The 22038-nt window shown below is 45.4% G+C and overlaps 1 protein-coding gene across 2 annotated transcripts in view; it reads left to right on the top strand.

The window, feature by feature from the left end:
* The first annotated feature begins 1456 nt into the window (after positions 1-1456).
* Positions 1457-22038, top strand: part of prox1a (prospero homeobox 1a) — a 45919-nt gene continuing 25337 nt past the window's right edge. The window contains exons 1-4 of one of the 2 annotated variants that reach the window (XM_084081912.1): positions 1457-2184; positions 5520-7608; positions 12284-12391; positions 20303-20497. In XM_084081912.1, coding sequence (XP_083938038.1) covers positions 5587-7608; positions 12284-12391; positions 20303-20497 — 2325 coding nt within the window. In that variant the 5' untranslated portion in view covers positions 1457-2184; positions 5520-5586. Of the gene's footprint in view, positions 2498-5519; positions 7609-12283; positions 12392-20302; positions 20498-22038 lie in introns of both variants that reach the window. The other variant, XM_084081913.1, reaches the window with a different exon arrangement.

The following is a 22038-nucleotide window of genomic DNA, read 5'->3' as shown; positions in this document are numbered from 1 at the left end:
TGCTTGCGACATGGAAAAGAGACTCGCCTTTCCTTTTTGGCAGTTTTTGGCACCTGGCAGAGAGAGAGAGGGCATTGGAAAATAAGATTTCTCATTAGGCTATTAGTACATTACATTCCTGTTTGTTCAAAGGAAAGATTAAAAAAAGATTTAATGTGCTAAATATGACTCGATTCTCTGAAGGGGAAAAATAATAAGGCGTACAAAATTACCTGTTTGTACTAAAGCCAAATATTTGGTTAAAAATATTAATAACAGATCTAATAATTATGATACAAATAATACAATAATATCAGTCATAATCATAATAACTATTACGCAATATCTAATCCGAGGCTTATAAGCTTTCTTTCTCCCCGTCTCCCCTCCATTAATGCGGGCATGCTAGATGAGTTTAAATGACTGTATCATCTTGAAATAGCGTCTGTATCCATTGAACATTCATTTTTGCTCCACAATCAGTTGCCTAAAATTCATAAAGATAAAATCAATGTTTTAATAGCAATATAATTATATATTTATGACTTGATCTACAGGTTGTTTGAGAAAACACAAAAAACGTTTCTTATTTTTGTATTTTATTCGGTGGATAATTTTTTGGCAACTTATTTGGAAATAGTGCAGCTGAATGCGAGTATAAGAATGCACAATCATTTCATATCACTGAATTTAGACAGGTTATAATTTAGAAAGATTTATGTCCTGTAGGGCCAGTGTTACAGGTGCGAGGAGTTTCAAAATGCGACATCGAATGATCTAAATTCATCCAAAATTAGCCTGAATCTTGCTTTTTGCACACTGGAACAGAATTGTCCTTTACTGAAAATGTTGCTTTTAAATGGCACACACTTGATAATCACACTGAGAATTGAACGCACGTGAAAATCTTCTCCGCAGACCAGAAGTTCCATGATTCCGTTTGATTCCTGACATGACATTTCAACATGGCTTCACACAGCCTCCCTTTATATATAGGCTACCCCGGAATGATTTGAATTCCAAAGCATAATTGGCTTTTGCGATGTTACAACTTGGCTTGTTGGTCGCCGTAAATCAGACGGCGGTGAAGCCCAGGGAACCATGCAGTCCCATGTCACTTTGAACTTCCGATGCCCACGGGAACCGCATAGCATGTCAACATGTAAAACTGCTCCAAAAATAGACTAACAGGGGCAACATAAAACTTTAGTGTTGCTTTTGAAAATAAATAAAAATAAAATAAAAAAGGGGAAAAAGAGAAAATGTCAATAATTGCTATGAAGTGTGGAAATGCGACGAACTTGGTGAATTATCAAAAGTTATTGCGCATTTGAAAATTGTGTTTAATTAGACTACAAGTCTTCCAATCACTGTTAGCATCTTCACAAACACAAACATTAGCCTAAAGAGACAAAAAATAATATAGGCAAATGTTTTTAATTATTTGTGTACGGATTTACAATTATAATGCAACTTAGATATGTAGGGACCGATGAAGATTTTTTTTTTTACTTGCAGTAAACACTACTCAGTTGCCCAATATAAGATCTCAAAGTACAAAACGGATTCTTACATGGCAGTAGTCACTGATTTGTGAAGAATGCGTTAGGAAGGTTTCATTCAGTCTCTCTCTCCCTCTCTCTCTCTCTTTTTTCACATCCAAGTCCCATTGATTCTTCGGTCAAGTTCAGTTGCATTGTACTCCTCCTGGACCCGATGGACGCTTCTTATTGGTAGGTTGCTTGGTTACATCACGCTGCTGCGTGACGCGCCGTCTTCCTGTTTCCTTCAGCCGCGTCTTAAAGTGAATCTTAGTGGTTGGAGGAGAGCGTCAAGCATCAAACGCTCTGCATCCCGCAGACACGCTCTCTCTCTCTCTCTCTCTCTCGCGCTCTCTCGCTCTCTCTCTCACAACAAGCTCACACGACGCCAGGCTCTCTCTCTCTCCAGTCACAGAAGAGGAATATTATAGGAGAGCGAGACTCGCAAGAGCCTCTTTTTTTTTTAGACAGATTTTATTTCTACCCACAGCCTATAGTCCGTGGCTCGCTCTCATCCATCCGTCACTTTATTTCTGCCCCTTTTTTTTTCCTTTTCCCCGAGAAATCATCATTAGATCCAGTTATCGCTCCTCGAGGCGCGGTTGCTGTCCGTTATTCTCTTTTCCATCCAGGAGTTGGTGTTTTTTTTTTCATCTCTAAAAGGGTAAGTAACCTTGTCCTCATGATACCTCCCTCTTGTTCTCCTGTGCGTGGCGTGCGCTCGGTGGGCGGAAAAAAAATAAACAAATCAAAAACCATTAACGGCGGAATTTATTCTAATGCTACGAGAGCAAATCATGTCTTTTTCCGGCATTATTATTGCCCCGAATTGGTTTCCCCTCTTGTTGATGTGTGACAGAGTTGTGTGAGTAAGGCTATCTGTTGTTTGGATCATCATCAGGATGATCTGCGGATGGATCATGTCAGCCCACCCTTCCTCATCACGCGGAGAAACGGTTCATTTGCAACTTTGTAAAGTAAGTTTGGAAGCAAATGCGCTTTTTTCTTCTCATGTAGGATTACTATTTGGTAGGAGACGTCGTTGTTTGGTGGCGCAAACTCTTTTTAAAGTTGTGTCTGGGTTTCATTTATTTGGCCCTTGTTTGATTTTGTCATTGTTGTCCCGAAGGATAAACGCGTTTTATAGGCTACTCAGTCTGCGTTTAAAAAACATTTCCCCGAAGCAAAGACATTGCCATTTCCCCTGTTGTTAGCCTAATACGAATCTCCTTTGCAAACCAGGTTTTGTCATTGAAACTGTGTTCACACATTATATTAGCAGCGTATAACTGTTTATGCATAATAGGGCCATCTTCAGTCACCGTCCTAAGTGCACGGACACAGCACGCGAGCAATCCCTATTAAAATCTGTCTGAAAAAGGATATAAAGTTATAAAGTTTCTTATTTTAACTTTCAAATCCTACGCTATTATGCACTGCAAGACTATACTGCATTTCTTTTTGTCCCCCCTTTTAACAAATCCGAACTTTTTAGCCCTACATTTGTCTTTTTGTTCGACTTACGCAGAGTTTTACTCTGATGGTACGGGGTACAGAGAGAGACAGGGGGATTTAAAGCGCTCCAGAGAGAAGCCAGCTCATTGTTCATCTGCGCTCATATTTCCTTGAAATTGTTGAAAGGTCTTCCGAGTGATAGAGTGCGCATGGGCAATGGGAGACAGGTGCGCCGTCGGAAAAGACAGGTGCTGGCGACTATTTCGAGCGATAACGACAGAGCCCATTGTTAAGGTCCTGTGGCGTCTAAGTCAAGGTTTTCTTGGAGATATATCACCCTTGTTTGAACGGCTGGAGATGGATGTCCAGACATGGGCCAGAGCCATTTGTCAAAGTCAAGTGTGTTTTTATTTTAGACCAGTGGTGGTTAGAAGAGGCTGCTTTCCCTTTCTCTATAAGTTAAAAACAAAATGCTTTTATAATTTATAATCCATATATATATATATATTTTTTTTTTTCCAGTCGTATATTGGCTGTCCCTATTGATGTTTCTATATGCTTTTCAATTACACCTGTGTTAACATGTTCTTATATTTAAAAAAATCTAATCATTTAGCTTTTTGTAATCTCAGCTCATGGTAGGCTACAATACATCATGCTTGACAAGTATAAACAATATAAATGTTACACTTGGTGTGTGTGTGTGTGTGTGTGTGTGTGTGTGTGTGTGTGTGTGTGTGTGTGTGTGTGTGTGTGTGTGTGTGTGTGTGTGTGTGTGTGTGTGTGTGTGTGTGTGTGTGTCCATTGATAATGGTATGTGTTAAATAAAGTTAATTTTGACAAAACAACTTTTCAATGGCAATGAAAGTGCAGTGGCTCATTTTTCAAAACTAAGCAAAGAATCAATTGGGGCTTGTAGTTATAAGAGAGTGTGTAGTTACTTTATGCGGTTTAATTTCCATACATATCCCTTTCAGCGAATTAAGTAAATGTCATTCCTTGTTCACACATTACTTCAAATAAAAGTTGATTACATTTTTTTGCTGGTAAAATTAATCAGTAATTCTACATTTTTGTTTTATTTGATACAATCTCATGACTGATTTGTTTGTGCAAACATGGAATACATTTAATATTTGCACATAATGTACAAATGTCACATTAAAAGTTAATGCCGTATTTACTTGCTATATTATTGATATGTAGCTTATGAGTTCACGATTGCGGTAAGATTTCTATGTTGTACTTGGGATCAAAATACAGGTTTTCTTTCATTGCCAAATACACACTCAACAATAGCCTCATTTTAACCAACATAAAAAGATTCTCAAATGTCTACTTTTACCAAATAAAAAAAAATGCTGGCAACAATTGTTGGCATTCACCAATTGTTACTGCAGAGATTAAAATGTCCCGTTGATTACTTCACACATTTTAGACTGGATTTGGCTACAAGTGACATGCACCCAATGCTTACACAGGGCTATTGACACAGTGTGGTTGTGACAAAACGTTTCACTTTCAGAGAGCGTTAGGGTTTTTGTGGAGCGCTTTAGGTCGTTCCTTGCCAGAGTTGACACTTGTGACCTATTCATTTGAGCAGAATTAACTGGTCCTGCCAGATGAAAAGACAAGCAAAAAAAACTCAAGTGAGCTCACGCTGGCACCAAAATCAATAGGCCCTATTTAATAGTTTTTCTCTTTTATGTCGTTTTCCCAACATTTAAGACCATATTGATGTATGCAATAAAAAAAAGAAAATATACATTTTATCACTGTAAAATCTTGAACAATAATTTAGAACATGTTGAAAATTTGTTGTTGAATTGACTGTCAGATAGTTTATTTGACTGAGCCCGACACAGCCAAATGGCCGTAAGAATACTGTGCATGTTTACATCACATTTTAGGGATAATCTTAATCCAACCTTATTCATTTTTACTTGATTTTGCAAGTTAATAGCTCCCATGACGACTCAATACACACAAACATGGAAATGAGGACAAGTACTTAAGTAATTATCATAATTTTATGCAGCTTTGTGTTCCGTGGGAACTGGTTCAGTGTCACGCGGCGTGTGACAGGGGACAGGATAAAATGTAGGACTTTGCCCTGGAATTCAGAGCCAAGGCCTAATTCTGACCCCATCACTCCTGTTCCCTTGCCTGTTCCCCACTATCATTGGTCCTCATGCTTAAATGTAATCACGGATGTCGCTGGCCTGGTAGAGGGACACACTGGGAGGGATTAGCCACTGTCTTGAGATAAACCCCCACAGCTTTTTATATATCAGTGCATATATCACGGCTAATGGAATTCACTGGAGGGAAATGTTTTTAATTATTTCAGTCAATCTGAAACCTATTTCATTGTAATTCCCAGTCATATGAATTCAAAGTGGTCTAGTCACAAAGAAATGTAATGCATTTTTAAATGCTTTTTTTATGGTCCTCATTTAGTGAATGACATAGATATAGCAAATATCCATAATTATTGTGTAACAGATCTGTGTGTTATGCTCCCCTTTCCCCACCCCACCCCAGGTACTCAGCAGCTTTGATCCAAGGAGGATTGGCTCGGTGGGATATGGCCCAATAGCAGCAGCCCGTGATGCCGGACCATGACAGCGATTCCCTCCTGAGCAGACAGACCAAGCGAAGACGTGTGGACATCGGTGTCAAGAGGACCGTGGGCAGCAGCACAGCCACCCCCCCAGTAGCCACAGTGACCACTGATAACATTGCCCGCGCCAAAGCAGCCATTTTCGGTGCCATGAACTCTCTGAGCTCTCACTCCCACCACGGGTCAGACGCTGATTCCATGGAGTGTTCTGTGGTGCAGCCACACGGCGGGCCCGGTGTGGTCTCAGCCAACGACAGCGAGTCCAAGTCGAATGTGCTCCGCAAGCTGCTGAAGAGGGCCAACTCGTACGAGGACGCCATGATGCCCTTCCCCGGCGCCACAATAATTTCTCAGCTTCTCAAGAACAACATGGCCAAGAATGGAGGAGGCATGGAGAGGGGCGATAGAGGAGAAAGGGGCGAGAGAGGGGATGGGGGCTTCCCCGGCTTAGGGCTGTCCAGCGGAGGTTCGGAAGTCCCCCAGGAGGACGCCTGCAGTAACTCCTCCCAGGACAGCAGCCCCCAGGAGTGCCTGTCGCCATTCGGCCGACCCCCGGGCCTGGGCGCCTTCGACATGGAGCGTCTCAACGACGAGCACCTGCGGGCCAAGCGGGCCCGCGTGGAGAACATTATCCGTGGTATGAGCCACTCACCCAGTGTGGTGGTGCCCGCTGCCTCGCGCCACTCTGGGGAGCGTGATCGCGACATGGACGGCGATCGGGAAATGGAACTGGGCTGCCCCCCTCCGCAGTCTCAGCAGCAACAGGCCCCCAGCAGCCCGCGGGGAGGCGAGGTGTGCGGTGGCGGAAGCAGCAGGGAGAACAAGAGGAAGCAGCGTCTGCCTCAGCAACAGCAGCAGAGCTTCACCCAGCTGGTGTGTCAGAGGAAGGAGCAGAAGCAGGAGGAACGACGGCAGCTGAAGCTTCAGTTGGAGGACATGCAGAAGCAGCTCCGCCAGCTTCAAGAGAAGTTCTTTCAAATCTATGACTCCACCGACGACTCAGAGCACAACGACATGCACAACGACCTGGGCAACATGTCTGAGGACAGCCCGGCCAGGTCCGACGCGGGCGCCGACGACAGGGGCGGAGATGACATGCGCTCCGACAATGAGATGTCCGACCTGGATCCAAGCCACTTCCTGGATCGGGCACGGGCATTGCTCCGGGAGCAGGCCCTTCTTGCGGAGGGAGAGAAGCCACGGAGAGAGGGCCTTGGAGGTCGTGCAAAGGGCCAGGGAGGCCCAGGCGCATCCATGCACGCTGAAGGCAAACAGTTGGCAGAGACACTGAAGCAGGAGCTCAACTCGGCCATGACCCAGGTGGTGGATACCGTGGTGAAGGTGTTCGCCAAGCCACCACGACCCACACCCCAGCAGGCCTTCCCCCCACTCCCCATGCCCCCAGAGAGGTTCGCCGCTGCAGTCAATGGAGACAACCCTAACTTCCACACCGCCAATCAGAGGCTGCAGTGCTTTGGTGACGTAATCATTCCCAACCCACTGGACTCCTTCGCGGGCATGACAGGCATGCCGGGCGCTGCCAACGACCAGACAGAGGCGCTGCCCCTGGTGGTGAGGAAGACCCCGAGCGAGCACCACCACCACCACCAGTCGTCGGCCGTCGGCGCCCACGGCGGGCACCACCACCCCTCCCTCCACCCTTCCTCCCTCTCCGCCTCCATGGGCTTCAGCCCTCCCTCCTTCAGGCACCCGTTCCCCCTGCCTCTAATGGGTTACCCCTTTCAGAGTCCCCTGGGTGCACCGTCGGGCTGCTACCCAGGCAAAGAGCGTTCCTCACCCGACTCCATGGACCTGTCAAGGGAGACCACCAGCCTGAGAACCAAGATGGCGTCCGGTCATCACCTGGGGCACCACCACCACCACCACCACCGTTCCTGTTCGCCCGCCCATCCGGGTAGCACGGCGGAGGGGCTTTCCCTGTCGCTCATCAAGTCCGAGTGCGGCGACCTCCAGGACATGTCTGACATCTCGCCCTACTCTGGTAGCAACGTATCCTTCAGTGCAATGTTTCTCAAACTTTATTTATGTCAAGGACTCCCAAATGAATATGTATTTGGCCATAGATCCCCATCTGAAAATATATTGTTCCAGGAGCCCCCATACAATATTTGTGTTTAAAAAATATTCCAAATTTGTATTAAAAAAAAGAAAAAGATCTTTTGAAAATAGACGATTGATATAGGGTTAAAGTGGTTAAACAGATTTTCATGCTATATTAACAAATGAGAACAACTGCTTTAGTGCACCGTGGAGGCTGGGCGGGTGGCAGGTGAGGGAGGGAGGGAGGGAGGGAGGGGGGGTAAACGAAAAGAGAGAGAGGAAGAAAGAAACCTGTGAGTGAGTGCAGCTGGATATTGTAGTTTGTTATAGATTTTTCTTTTTCCGCCGCTAACACGAACGTCATTCCTCCGCGTTTAGACAGGTAGCAAAATCTGTTTAAAAAAACACCCACCTGAACATCTGTACTCGACGCAGATACAAAAACAAGATGTTTTTTTGCGCCTGTGTAAATCTAAAGCCTCAGAAGAAGCTGAGAATTTGTTGATGAATCACAATCCCCACTCCTACTGCTGCTTCTGCTCCCCTCCATTATACTGCATTGTTATATTTTATTTTTAGACCTCAGTACCTCTTCCTTCTCGCAGCTCCACAGCAACCTTTCCTTCCATCTTCTCTCCTAAGTGCTTTAAAAGCACTCTTGTCACATATCACTTACTCTCCAAGATTAGGTCCCCATGACATTTGCTGCCCCCGATTCCTTTTATAAAAAAAAAAAAGGTCTGAAAGAGCAAGGAGAGAGATAGGATCCAGAAACTTGGCACACAATGGTGTTATATAGCCTCCCTTATAGGTTAACCCCGATGTGCCCCAATCATGCCCGAGGATAAAGCCCCTATACCCTATGGGAGGCTCAAATTGAATCCCCGGAGACTGAGGGCTAATAGCCTAAACGGATACATTCAGTCCTTCCTCTGTTTCCCATATACCTTCGTAGCCCCTGAGCACTCAACACTCCCTCGCCCTTATAAAAGTTTTTGACCTATGTTAAGGCTAGTTGCACATGTAGGAGGAGTTTTGCTTAGGCTTCCTTTCTCTGTTGAGAAAATTAGTCAAGTAAATATGTTATTACACATGTCGGAGGCTTTGTTTGTGTTGATGTGTGTGGCTGTGTTGGTGATGATTACCTGATTACCTCAGGCCGAGTCTTTCTGACTGTTTGTGTGTGTGTGTGTGTGTGTGTGTGTGCGCTCGCGTGCGCGTGTGTGTGCGTATGTCCGTGTGTGCATATGTGCGTGTGTTTGTGTGTGCATGTGCGTGCGCGTGCGTGCGTGCCTGTGTGTGTAAGAGAGAGAAAGCAACAGCAATGGTTCGCCTGAGGTCTCAGTAAAGATGTATATTTATGATTGCTGCTTGTGTTGTCTCTTGTGTTCTGCTTATCATCCACCCCTGTTGTAAAAAGCAATCGTTGTCCTTTCTTTTCTCTCTCTCTCTCCTTTTTTTCATTCCATAAAGATCTGTCAACAGCCTGGGGGGCCCTTCGGTTGTTGCTTGGCAGCCAAATACTTTTTTTATTCTCCCTCCCTCCCTCGCTCCCCTCTTCCTCCCCCTCCTCCTCCCTGTCTTTTCTTTGATGCGGACGTTAACAGGTGTTTGCAGCGAGCTGTTTATCTTTCATTACCTCGCCTTGTCTTGTCTTCTGACCCAAGGGTGAGCGCTTTCCAGAGATCCATAATCCTTTGCTTCTACGGTCTCCCGATGGAGGGATGAAAAGAGAAAATGAAGAGAGATAGAGAGGCTAAGAGAATCCAGAAAACAATCAAACAATAACCGCATATGCCAGATGCTGTGGCATTAACAGATGTACTCCCCTAAATAGGAAGAATAGATGGAATGACCATGCGCTTTTCTTTTCTATGACAAGTTTTTTTTAACGTTTGAAAACTAAGTTTGCCATTTACTAGACTAGATTTTGTAAATCGTTCAGATTTAAAAGTAGTTTTTTAAATACACGGTGAATTAGCTGGAATTCTTATCTTCACAGTTGGCTCTATTGATGTAGAAATACACATACAGATATATGAGGCAGGAGTAGTATTTTGTGCTATTTCTGTAACTTTCTCCTTCTTATTAATATTATTATTTCGGAGCCTCAGAAGTAAAGCTGTAACAGCTTGTCAGACATTTTGTGAGGTGTGTTCAAGTTCACCGGCGTTCGGCAGCGTAGCGGAGCAGATGGCCGCCATCAATTTCCTCATTTGTTCTCGCTCCCGACTCAGAATATCTTGTCCTTACACCTGGAATGAGGAAGTGGAGCAGCTATTTTCCTCTCATGACTTTGGGCTTTGGGGAAGTGTTGTGAGAATGATGATGTCTTGTCAGATGTGGCAGGCGAACAGTGGGCCAGCTGGTATGAGGGCACCATCATGGCAAAATAATAGCGTTGCGTGCCACCCCTAAGTCCAATCACAATTACATTTGCAAGCTGTGAGTGAATTGGAGTTGAAAGTGCCTCATCAGGAGATATGGAGCATCTTAATTGTCAGCTGAAGGGAGTTGATATTGTGTTCATGGCTTTCAGAGCAAACATTTGTGTTTCTTAATATTCTTTTCATTTAAACGTTAAGTGCTAATATTTACCGGGGATAACAAATTCATATATAACTGCAGAATCCTGCACTATACTCTACAAAACCACTTTTATTTATAGTTTCTATATCAATTTCTCTGTTTCTTTCTGTCTCTCTCTCTCTCTCTCTCTCTCTCTCTCTCTCTGAGTCTGAGGGGCCATTGTATCCCCTGCACTTGGAGCAGATGGCGTGGTGTGGAGAGTGGAGTGCTGCTGTTCTTTTGGCCAGGCCTGCCAGAGCAACACCAGTCTGCCAGCCCCCTCGACCAACCCCGCCACCCCCCCCCCCCCCCCCTCCCAAAGACCCTCCCTGCTTATAGAGCCCCCCACACACACACACACACACTCTCTCTCTCCCTGGCTCTGTAGACAATATCGTCAGGGTCTTTAAGGTGCAAACCCAGTGTGGCTCAGCATTTGCTTGGCTTTTTTCCCCCTCCTTTTAAAACGGGAGCCCTCAGTAACCCATGGGCCAAGGGCAATCCAATCTACCAGCTGATGCCTCCTCCCCACTCCATGGTTACAGCTACGTCTGGACACTTGACTGATTTTAACGATGATAGCTACCCCTGGAGATCATAAATAACGTCAAGCAATGCATTTTGTCCACTCAAGTGTAAATAGTCTTCATGAAAACTTAGACCCGTATCCTGTGGGTAATTTAAAGCCCCTGTCTTGCGCCTGTTTGATGGGGGGAAAAAGAACCTTGTTGAAACAGCCTGGGGTTTTTAACATGCAGCTCCCCAACCCCCTTCCCCAGTCCCTTTTCAATGTCTTCTCCCCCCCAGATTGATATTATCAGATGCATTATACGGCCGTTAATTCACCATGGAAATGGCTTGGGCCGGTCGGTGGCGCAGATGTGGTTCAGTCCCCCAATCGCTGGCTGAGTCCAAAGCCTCCGAGCCTCTCTCTTTCTCCTTCCTCCTGCCTTCCTCCTCCAAGGGTTTGGCAGCAGCAGAGAGACTGGGGGTGGCGGGGTGGGGGTGGCAGGGGTGGAGCAGCAGAGGGAGGAGGAGGAGGAGGAGGAGGAGGGGTGTAATTGAAGGTTGGAACCGTTCTATCCCTCAAGGTGCCCCCCACCAAACCCACCTCCATCCTCCGCTGCTCTATCCAGACAGGCTGCGTTACATCTGATGTGTATACACACACAGTAAAGGCTCAAATTTTAACACTCTCAACAGTTAAATTAACACTCAGGATTTTACTGTTTGTTTGAATTATGGACCTTCTGTGTGTGGGGAGGGTATATATATTTTTTTGTCTGGGACTAACTCCTCAGCCTTGTTTTACAACAAGACATAAAGCCGACATCATACAGTTGTGTTCGTGCTTGGCATGTGTTGCCGCCAAGCCATTAGGCCTTCTAGCCCGTCACTGGCATTAACTGCTGTCTTTGTCTGTGATATGCAAATGTCTGCACTTTTTTTTTCTCTTCTTTTTTTTCTCTCGGCTAGAGGTTGGGGGTGGAGGGAAAAGGCGTTTGCTTACTTTGACTGTGAAATGAGCCTTCTTATGTAAAGGTACCGGCTGTAGTGCTGGCCAACGTTTTATTTACCATGACGCACTCACACCTGATATGGACCATGCTAATTGCAAGCAAATGGCTTTTCACCCAGCCGCACAGTCTTCAGCCTCCCAGCAGCACTTTGTGTATTTCTTAGCATGCATCAGTTTGTTTTACAAATAATCACATTTATAACATATCTAACGGTATAGGACGATATTTACTTAAACACGTACTGTAAACCCTCTAGAGTAAACTTGGCCCGGGGTCGTCTCTTTACTTGGTCCGCAATTTCTTTCCCTCTACACCTTATTTCCGCTGATTGTTTGCCTATTATAACATGCCCAGAGCAGGGACGCGAGTGTTCATGTGGTTAACTTGATCAGAATAGTGATGAAGTTGAAAAAAAAAAACATTCAAGTACATTGAGCTCATTGAAACAAAATATGCTTAATTTAAAGTAATGCACTAGATTTGTGTGAGCTGTTACTTTCTTTCCGTTGAAAATGTTTTACCTTAACCATTATCAGATCCAGGAGGGTTTATCCCCAAATCACCTGAAGAAGGCCAAACTAATGTTCTTCTACGCTCGCTACCCGAGCTCCAACATGCTCAAGATGTTCTTCTCTGACGTCAAGGTGAGTCAACCTTTTAGATTCTACTATCATGGAAACATGATACGATTTCATCTCTAAATATAGCTATCCATCTCTGTAATGTTTTTTATATTTTCAAACCCACTTGTGTCTATCCTCTATCTTATAAATGGTGACTGTTTTTACCTCTCTTGAAGACAGTAAGGATCGATCGCACTGCCTTGCCTTTATTTTTTACCTTTTCTCTTAAACATTTACTGTCCTGTTCCACTTCTTTCGTCAACAGACCAGCTTTAAAATGGGGAAGTTTTAATTGAATAATTGTGACGTGTTGCTAGCTTCAGTTGCATGCTAAAGAAGAGTGTCAGTGTTTATCTCGCCTGCGAGTAGAGCTCTCCGCACGAAGTCACGGCGGCTTTATGCAAAAGCTGAACGAGGAGGAAGTTGAACGGGTTTACATGAAGGAGAGCCGGAGCCCATGAGTATAGTAAAGAAAAAGAACTGGATGAGTAACGGAGGGTGGAGGGTGGGGGGGATGTGGAGAGGGCACGGAGGGGAGGATAGAGCCTAGAGACGGAGGAGGGGTTATCTGAGCAGGTGTACGGAGAATGTGTTGATGGAGGGAGGGGGAGAACACAGCAAGGATGAGCGTTCACTCCGCTGGGGGAAGAGTGCGGGGAATTTCGCAAACAAAGCACAATATGTTAGCTGTAACACATAAAACAACAAACGACACAATGGCTGTTGTAGTGCATGTACACCCGAGTTTGTTGTTGTTGTTTTGTGTGCTCCCCCCGTCTCAGACCATAGTGGGGGGGGTAAACATTATGACAGATCCAGGCCATCTTATTCAAATCAGGAGATAAAGGTTCCACTTTCTCCCAGCTGCCCGCACTTGGGTGTCATGGCCACCAATCATAACTTGTGCTCACACACTGATTAGGGTTAGGGAGGAGAGTGCAGCCCCGGAAACGAGGGTAAACACCTATGTTCTGTCATGCAGTGTCTGACCTATCAGCACCACAGCAGGTCTCTGATTGGATAATGGTCCTGGTGAAACATTTTTGGCAGAAGCAACACCATCAACACCTGTGGCGTTTTTAAACGGCTTCCGCTATTAGCGTTATTAGGACTGTGACAGCCAGTCCTTCCTAAGGAGGAGCCCCCGCTTACAACGGCATAGACTTAAAAACAAGGTCAAAATTGCTGAGGGGATTAAGGATGACATGGTTTTGTTTCGTTTCCACAGGGAGACAATAGGGGCTGTAGCTCTGAATCAGTAGACATGCATGGGAATGATGCATGTAATTAGGCGTGGCTAGTCCAGCCTCCAAGCGAGTGCCTCTCCTCAGACAAAAGTCTTCCAGGCTAATCAGGTCTCGACTAATCAGGTCTTGACTGCCGAGGACCTAATGAACGTGGGAAGTGGGTTGTCCCCGCAACTGCTTGACGCCGTCACTGTTGTGGGTTAAGCTCTCCTTAAGACGCTTGTGGCTTTTTGACTTTTGATGGCTGAGAAATGTTTTGACAGTTTGTAACATAATGCTATTGTTGGTTAGTGATGACCTAATAGTGGCCTTTGTGTCTCACATGGTCATTGTTAATGCTGATCAAGTTGTTTGGGTACAAGGGTGGACGTTACGGGTAATTATTAGAGATTAATGGGCAGATAATTGTTTTGGTGAGAGGAAAGTTACGTCTCTGTCGGTTACCTTTTCAGGAAATGGAAAAAAAGAACCTGTGTTCCAGTGGATCCGATGTAGTTATTTTGTCACATGTTGATACTTTTCATTGCTTAAATATTTATAAAACCGACAGCCAGCTTGTAGATCAGATATTTATGCTAATATTGTGTGACACTCTTTTACGACGAGATAGGGCATTCATTTACAAAACAAATTTAAAATAGAGATACAAGATTTCTGTAAGCAACACGTTTCTTTTCTTCCTTTTTTCAGTTTAGGAATTTTCTTTTTTGCCTTTAGAAATATCCAAATATCCAGATTTATAGGTTGCGTGGCCTTGGCTTTGGCATAGGTACATGTTCTCACACAATTCGACAAAGTCTCGATCCATCCTGAAAATATTAGTCTGCTCCTCTCTGTTGCTCTCTTCTGCTCTCTTCCTTTTAGTGATGATACCTCAGGAGTGTTCAATTATTTCTGACATTTTTACACTGTCAGAGTTAAATGAACACCGTGTTTTGCTGTGTTTTTTTGGACAGTCATGTGCCACAGTTCAGCGGGGGTCAGGAGGGGTTTTTCTCTCCTCTTTATGTGTCATTCCTTCTCTTTTCTTTTTTTTCGCTGATGGTGTGGCATGGTACGTGCTCCCTGGCGGGGGCAAGCGAAAGAAAAGCCAGCCGCTGGATTTGAGTCGCCGCGGTAACAAAAGCCCGCTTTCCAGGACCGCTTTTTGTCTGTAGTCAGCCAATAGACAGCTGGAGATTATGTCCCACAATTCACCCCTGCAAAAACAGGAAACGTTGGAAAGCCCTGATGACTGTGAAGGGGCTTACGAGAGAGATAGAGAGAGACAGAGAGAGACAGAGAGAAAGAGAGGGAGAGAGAGAGAGAGAGAAAAAGGGGCCCGCACAGCTTCTCTCCCTTTCTGCTCTCCTCTCCGGCTGTTCTGGATGTAGCTTAGCGCTCTGAGGTCATCTGTGTGCATTCTGCTCTATTGCTGACCGCTGTGTCAGAGACAGCGTTGGAAAGAGACATGATCGGTTTTCCTCCCAGTCATCAATAATAAGAGACAGACACATACATACAACAATAACAGCAAGTACTTAGTTTACCGGGTCGAAAAATGATACTGAAGGAAATTAGGAAAGACTGCAAACTCAAAGAGGGTGAATGCCTGTGGCAAGAGGCTCGCTGTGTGGGCATGAAGCATCCGCCATGGAGACTTGAGTGTTTTCCTATTCTGGTCTTAAGTAGGGGGTCGCAGTTGGAGTTGTGTGTGTGTGTGTGTGTGTGTGTGTGTGTGTGTGTGTGTGTGTGTGTGTGTGTGTATGTGTGTGTCGCTTTCTCCCTGCCTTGTTGCCGCTAAGCGTTGACCTTTCACAAGCTCTTGAGTGTGAGTGTGAGAAACACGCTCTCGCCGTCTCTCCTGTCTCCCCCTCACTCTCACACACACTCATATACTTAAATATGCCCACGGTCCATGGAACATACAAGTACACACACACACACATGCACTCCTCGCTGCCATCTCATGTCTGTGTCGGCTGACCCCTGGCAGCTCTTATTAAGGAGCTGCAATGATGTGCTCCTTTGAAGCGCTTCCTCCCTCCACACTGAAGACCCTTATCTGTATCAGGGGGGTCTTTTGTCCCACCACCATCAGCAACTTAACCACCGAACCCTAGCGTCCATATTCTGGGGCAAACGTTCAGCGGAAATAGCAAATCTATGAGCTTGTAGATCGGCTATTTTGGGTGAAGATATTTATACGTTTATAGGGTTTTAAGTGCTCGATGAACCAAAAATGGGCTGGAGCTGCATGTGGATTCAATACACCCACCAAATAGCGCATGTATTTGTTTCTTTTTAGTACAGTATATCATGCACGCATGCACACAAGATATTGCATGTAGGCAGTCCAGTATGTTGCACTCCAGTATAGTGCATGTGTGCATGCACGCGCTTGAGTGCTGCGAGTAAAGCCACAGTTGATGTGCTCCAGCATGGGCCCAGCCGGGCAGCCGGGTGTGCAGCACATGGGCCATGCAGGCCTTCATGCATTTCCTCCCTGACTGTCTGTGTAATAAAGTGATCCTTGTCCAAAGTGACAAATCTATCCGTCACTTGGGCTGCAGTGACACCAAAGGTCTCCCGTATGAGCGATGGCGTCGCTTTCACTGACTTTAATCTCAGTATGTAGCCCTCAATCATGCACACACACTGACGCATGTACGCACACATACACACACACACACACACACACACACATACACACACACACACACGCACACACACACACACACATACACACACACACACACACACACACACACACACACACACGTATTCACACGTGCATGGACACACACATACTGTGTGCACTAATTCACGAATGTTTCACCACACACAAACAGGTATTACCTTCAACTCTTTCCTAAGTGAAAGCCAAACATGGCCCTGTCTGTGTGTGTGTGTGTGTGTGTGTGTGTGTGTGTGTGTGTGTGTGTGTGTGTGTGTGTGTGTGTGTGTGTGTGTGTGTGTGTGTGTGTGTGTGTGTGTGTGTGTGTGTCTGTGTGTGTGTGTGTGTGTGTGTGTGTGTGTGTGTGTGTGTGTGTGTTTTGTGTGTCAGAGGTGAGGTTCGTCGGCTGCATTGCATTGTGGGTTTAAGAATAGCCCCCGTGCGGCTGATGTATTTGTAAGTGTCAGTAGTTTGTTTGTTTGACACTCTGATGTCACGACCCCAGCTTGCTGACTGCTCACGTTCCGACGCTGCCGCTACCCTCCGCCCCCCCCCCCCCGCACCCCCTCCATTGTCCGACACCGCTGACCCCCTCCCTCTCCCCTCCTCTCTCTCCTCTTTCCTCCTCCTCCCATTCCCCCATTTATGCTCACCCAGCACTTTAGGGCAGTCACCATACTGTCCACCCCCCCACCACCACCACCACCACCACCACCACCCTCCGCCACACGCACACACATACACACACAAATACACGCACACCCTCCCAATCCCCTGCCAAACAATGTCAGGCAGACTTACTCTCTTTCAAATCCACCCATTATGTCATCCAGCGACCATTCCAGAAAGACAGCCGCCCCTCACCCCCTTCCTTTAAACCTGTTCCGCCGCGGCCGATCGCTCTGTGTTCTTCTTCAGCATCAGAGTCGGAATCAGTTTTATCGTCAAATCAGAGGTTTACAGGTGTAAAGCGGTGGGTGCACATTTGTTTTTGTGCAAGCTCCATCATTGTGCTGCTTTCACGAAAGAAAAGGGGAGGACAGAGAGAGAGAGAGAGCAAGGAGAAAAACAGAAAATGTCAAATCAAAATCTGAAATATTTTAATAACATATAAGCAGCAGCTATGTGCATCAGATTAGTCATACGGTGCAAAATAGTGGCAACACATCGTTAGGTCCACATAGCAGCAGGTGTGTACATGAGACATAAGGTCCACATGAGACAATAAACTTCTCTGTTTATCTTATATCTTCCTCTCTTCTGTGTTCTTGCCAATGTTGTGTTTGTATGTGTGCACAATCTGTGTGTCTGTTTGTTATCCCAGAGTGAAGTGTGTGTGTGTGTGTGTGTGTGTGTGTGTGTGTGTGTGTGTGTGTGTGTGTGTGTGTGTGTGCGCGCACACGCGGAACAATAGCCAGTACCTAATCTCCATGTCAAAACCGCTCTGCCTCCCCGGCGAGCAGCCCGCTCAGCGTTTAGTAGCGTTTTGTCCCCCCATTCATCCAGCATCACAAAAAGAGAAGGCCTCTGTGTGTGTGTGTGTGTGTGTGTGTGTGTGTGTGTGTGTGTGTGTGTGTGTGTGTGTGTGTGTGTGTGTGTGTGTGTGTGTGTGTGTGTGTGTGTGTGTGTGTGTGTGTGTGTCGAGGGGTAAGGCAAGGGAGGGGTCAGGGCCAAAAACAAAAATTGAGGGGGGGAGTGAAATGTTTTCTTTCGGGGCGATCAGGGATGAAGTGAACGGGTTTTAGAGGGGTAGATCTGGTGTGTGTGTGCAAGCGAGAGAGAGAGAGAGAGAGAGAGAGGAGAGCCATGCTGGGCCCCTGAGGTCCTTATCTAGTGGTGTGGATGTTTGGACAGTGTGTTTTCACTGCTGAGGCCAGGCGGAAAAAGAACCGGGGACAATCCCAGGCCCTTAATAGGTTTACCTCGCCCCTATTGAATCCAGCAGAGCGGCACAGATCAGATAGCTACTGCCTTCTAAGCAGCGCTTATCATCTCTTTCTCTCTCTCTCTCTCTCTCTCTCTCTCTCTCTCTCTCTCTCTCTCTCTCTCTCTGTATGTCTCTCTTTTTTTCTCCCTTTTTCTTCTTCTTTCTTCCTGCCCAGGAGGAGCATACAGGGGGTGGAGAGTTGTGTGTGTGTGTGTGTGTGTGTGTGTGTGTGTGTGTGTGTGTGGGGGGGGGGGGGGGGGGGGGGGGTGTAATTGGTGAACGGGGTTAAGTACATGTTTGAGCCCCCTGCGGGCGAGGGCGCTTCAGATGATGACTTAATCGTTTTTCTGGTCAATTATGTGTTTGCGGTCGCGCACTAGACCCCCCCCCCACACACACACACGCACACACACTCTCTCCCCCCGACTCTCCGCTCTCAGGGTTATGATAGGGGGGAGGTCTGCTCCCAGTGGGGAAGATGAACCACACGCACACTTACACACTCTCTCGCTGCTCTTTCTTTTTTTCCCCCTCCCCTCGTTCGCTGTCTTACTTTATGTCTCTATTATCTTCCCCCACTCGCCCGACCTGTGTTCTCTCCAGCCGCTCCTGTCTTTTATCTTCGCTCCCTTTCTCTCTTGTCTCTTGCCCTTTCTCTGTCTTCCGCTGTCTTTTAAGTTATCGCCCCCCTGTCCAGACTCCCCTATGTGACTTGACATGCTGTCTTCCTTATTCATGAAGCCCTTCTTCCCCTCAGCTGATGTCTTAATAGGGCTGAGACAGGGCAGGCTTTAACAGCTTGGCTGGAACGAAAAACTGTAACATGTCATACTGTATTTATTTGGTATTAACCTAAGCTGCCATCTATACATTCATAATCAATTTTATGTCCCTGAGTCTTTTATTGTCATTCTTGATTTATTGGAATTTTCTTCTTTATTGATTCAATTCATGATACTATTACTAAGTATTGCAAACAGCTGAATGCATTTTTAGAAATGGAATTATAAGGGTTTGGCACCTGTTTAATAAGAGAAGATAATTCTTTATTCTCCAACAATTGTGAAAATATCATCATAAAAAAACACCTGAAACAGTAGAACTCCATGAGTCCTATAAAATACAGGAACACAGAATTTACCATAATCACACAGCGTCAATTTTGCACTTACGTCATACTGGGGAGTGGGAAACCCCACCCCAACAGGGTGCACAGGATGCCACAGAACTGAAAGAAACATACTATTTCCACTGGCATGAGTGTTCTAGTGATGACATCTTTTTGTAGGCATAGGTTTTCCCACCGCAGATTTCCACTGGAACTTTTTGTATCAAACAAAGCGATATGGTATTAACACGTTTTATTTAACAAGATAATCTCCACAAAGGGTGACCGGGTAGCACAGGGGTGAAACTGGAGTGAAACTGGAGTGAAACTGGAGTGAAACTGGGAGGGATAGTGTGTTCCTCTGCACGCGTTACATCCTCCTAATGAAACTCCTCTGTCAGGTGTTGGGAAAGGGGGGGATTGCATAACGACTAAATTGGGGAGATAAGGAAAGCCAACAACTAAACGAACAAACAAAACAAAAAAAAGATACTCTTTAGAGTAAGCTTTTTTTTCTTTCTTTTTTTTATAACCCTCTATACTTAATTGACCGGAGGGTTTACTTGGCCCTACTTTTTTCCCTCTACACCAAAATATTGTAGCTAAAAATAGCTAATCTAGAAGTTTGTGTTGAGAGTGCAACGCATTTTGGGTTTGAATATCTCAAATTTTTGCCAAATGTTCGCCCCCGAATAGGGACTTTAGGGTTCAAATGGTTAAAGATTGTTGCACCACAGGCACACAAAAGCACATGAGTTGCAGAACAAAACATGAAACTCTTTTACTTATGCTAACCACAGACCTTTTTTCTCTGCATTTAATTTAAAAAAAAATCTATGGGACAAAAGCATTGGAAAGTTTGGCGAGATGGAACCCATTGCGAATTAACTTTTCAATATTAGGTCTATAAACTGTACGCTCTATTTCCCCTTTCTATCAACCCAGTTGGTACCGACAATTAACCTCACCCTCTGTCATTCCTTCTCCCAACCAGTTCAACCGCTGTATCACCTCCCAGCTGATCAAATGGTTCAGCAACTTCAGAGAGTTCTACTACATCCAGATGGAGAAGTTCGCCCGCCAGGCCATCAACGACGGTGCAACCGCAGCCGACGAGATGAGCGTTAGCCGTGACTCTGAGCTCTTCCGTGCCCTCAACATGCACTACAACAAGGCCAACGACTTCGAGGTAGGATGGATCCCCCTTTTTTGTTTTGTTTTTGATGGGATTTATGACCTGTGGCCGTCTCAGTTTCAGCACACCCATTTGATTGTAATCGATAGTGGCCGAAGTATATAGCCTTCCTCATGACACCAATCCAAGCGAATGTTGTTGTTGATAATGTGTTTGGCCGTGGACCCCATCTGAAAAGAGTTTGTGCCAGGGACCCCCATACAAGATTTGTGCTGTTAAATTCTTTCAAAAACATAACGTTAAAAAAAAAAGAAGAAAATCAAGATTTTTAGAAAATACCCTACTTGTAGATAGGCTATTTTCAAATAGCCGATGTACATACTGTAGGTTGAAAGGTGTTAAACTGATTTCGATGCTTCATTAACTAATTATGCTGCGGACTCCCTGAAGAATACCTGGGGGTCCCCGGACCCCTGTTTGAGAACCACTCAAGAGGAGGGGAGGGGACAGGAGAGGAGGGGACAGGAGTGTGTGCGCGCGCCTGTGTGTGTGTGTGTGTTTGTATTACTATACTTGCGAGGACCAAGTATAGTAGAATTTGAAGAAATATACATTGTGAGGACCGTTTTCCTGGTCCTCACAAATGCAAATGGTTGTTTTATAGTTTAAAAAAACATTTTTAGAGACACCTTTTCAATTAGAAAAACATTCAGGTTAGGATTAGACATTTAGAGGTTAGGTTTAGGGATTGGAATTAGAGTTAAACATGATTTATGCGCCAGTGTCATGCACCGAAAAACAGCCGATCTATAAGCCCACAACGCGTCGCAGCGCGACGCGTTGTGGGCTTGTAGATCTGCTGTTTTTCGGCTTTAGGCTTACGGTTAAAATGGCAATTGTTATTTTTAAATGGCATTCATAACATGGCTATCCTAAAGTGTTGATGTCCTCACAAGTATAGTAATACAAACGTGTGTGTGTGTGTGTGTGTGTGTGTGTGTGTGTGTGTGTGTGTGTGAGGGGGGGGGGGGGGTGTTATTGCTGTCAGAGAGCATTGGTGAATTTCACCTGACACTTCAAGTCGCCAGTTGGCCATTATCATGGCGTGACACCACCCTCCAAACATTAACGCTTACATTCAACACTGGCCTGCACACAGTGGTTCAAGCAGCACCGACGGGCTGCTTGACCCGACCCATGATGCAGTCTGTCTATGACAGCATTATATGTTATATGATAGCTCAGTGTGTGAGGAACTTCAAAACATTTTGAGGAAGAAATCTTCGTCTCACCTTCTTCATTTTCCCTCTACCTCTGGCTCAAGTTCCCCTTGCAGTATTTAGTATTCTTGTGTGTGTGTGTGTGTGTGTGTGTGTGTGTGTGTGTGTGTGTGTGTGAAGGCAAACCACATTGTACTTCCCTGTCATTCATTGTCCCCTCATCTATGGTGATACGTTTATGTGCGTGCGTTGTCTTCCAGTAGATTAGAATCGTAAATTCTCAACAGACAACTTCACCTTTGATACGCTTCACTTTTTCTTTCCACACTTCTCCTTTTGCTGCCTTCTCATGTGTTCCAAGAACTAAGAGGGAGA

The sequence above is a fragment of the Gymnoscopelus microlampas genome (genome assembly GCF_963454915.1).
Source record: "Gymnoscopelus microlampas genome assembly, chromosome: 16".
Taxonomy (NCBI): domain Eukaryota; kingdom Metazoa; phylum Chordata; class Actinopteri; order Myctophiformes; family Myctophidae; genus Gymnoscopelus; species Gymnoscopelus microlampas.
Note: the sequence above shows the minus strand (reverse complement) of the source record. Positions and strands in the feature narration are given on the sequence as shown.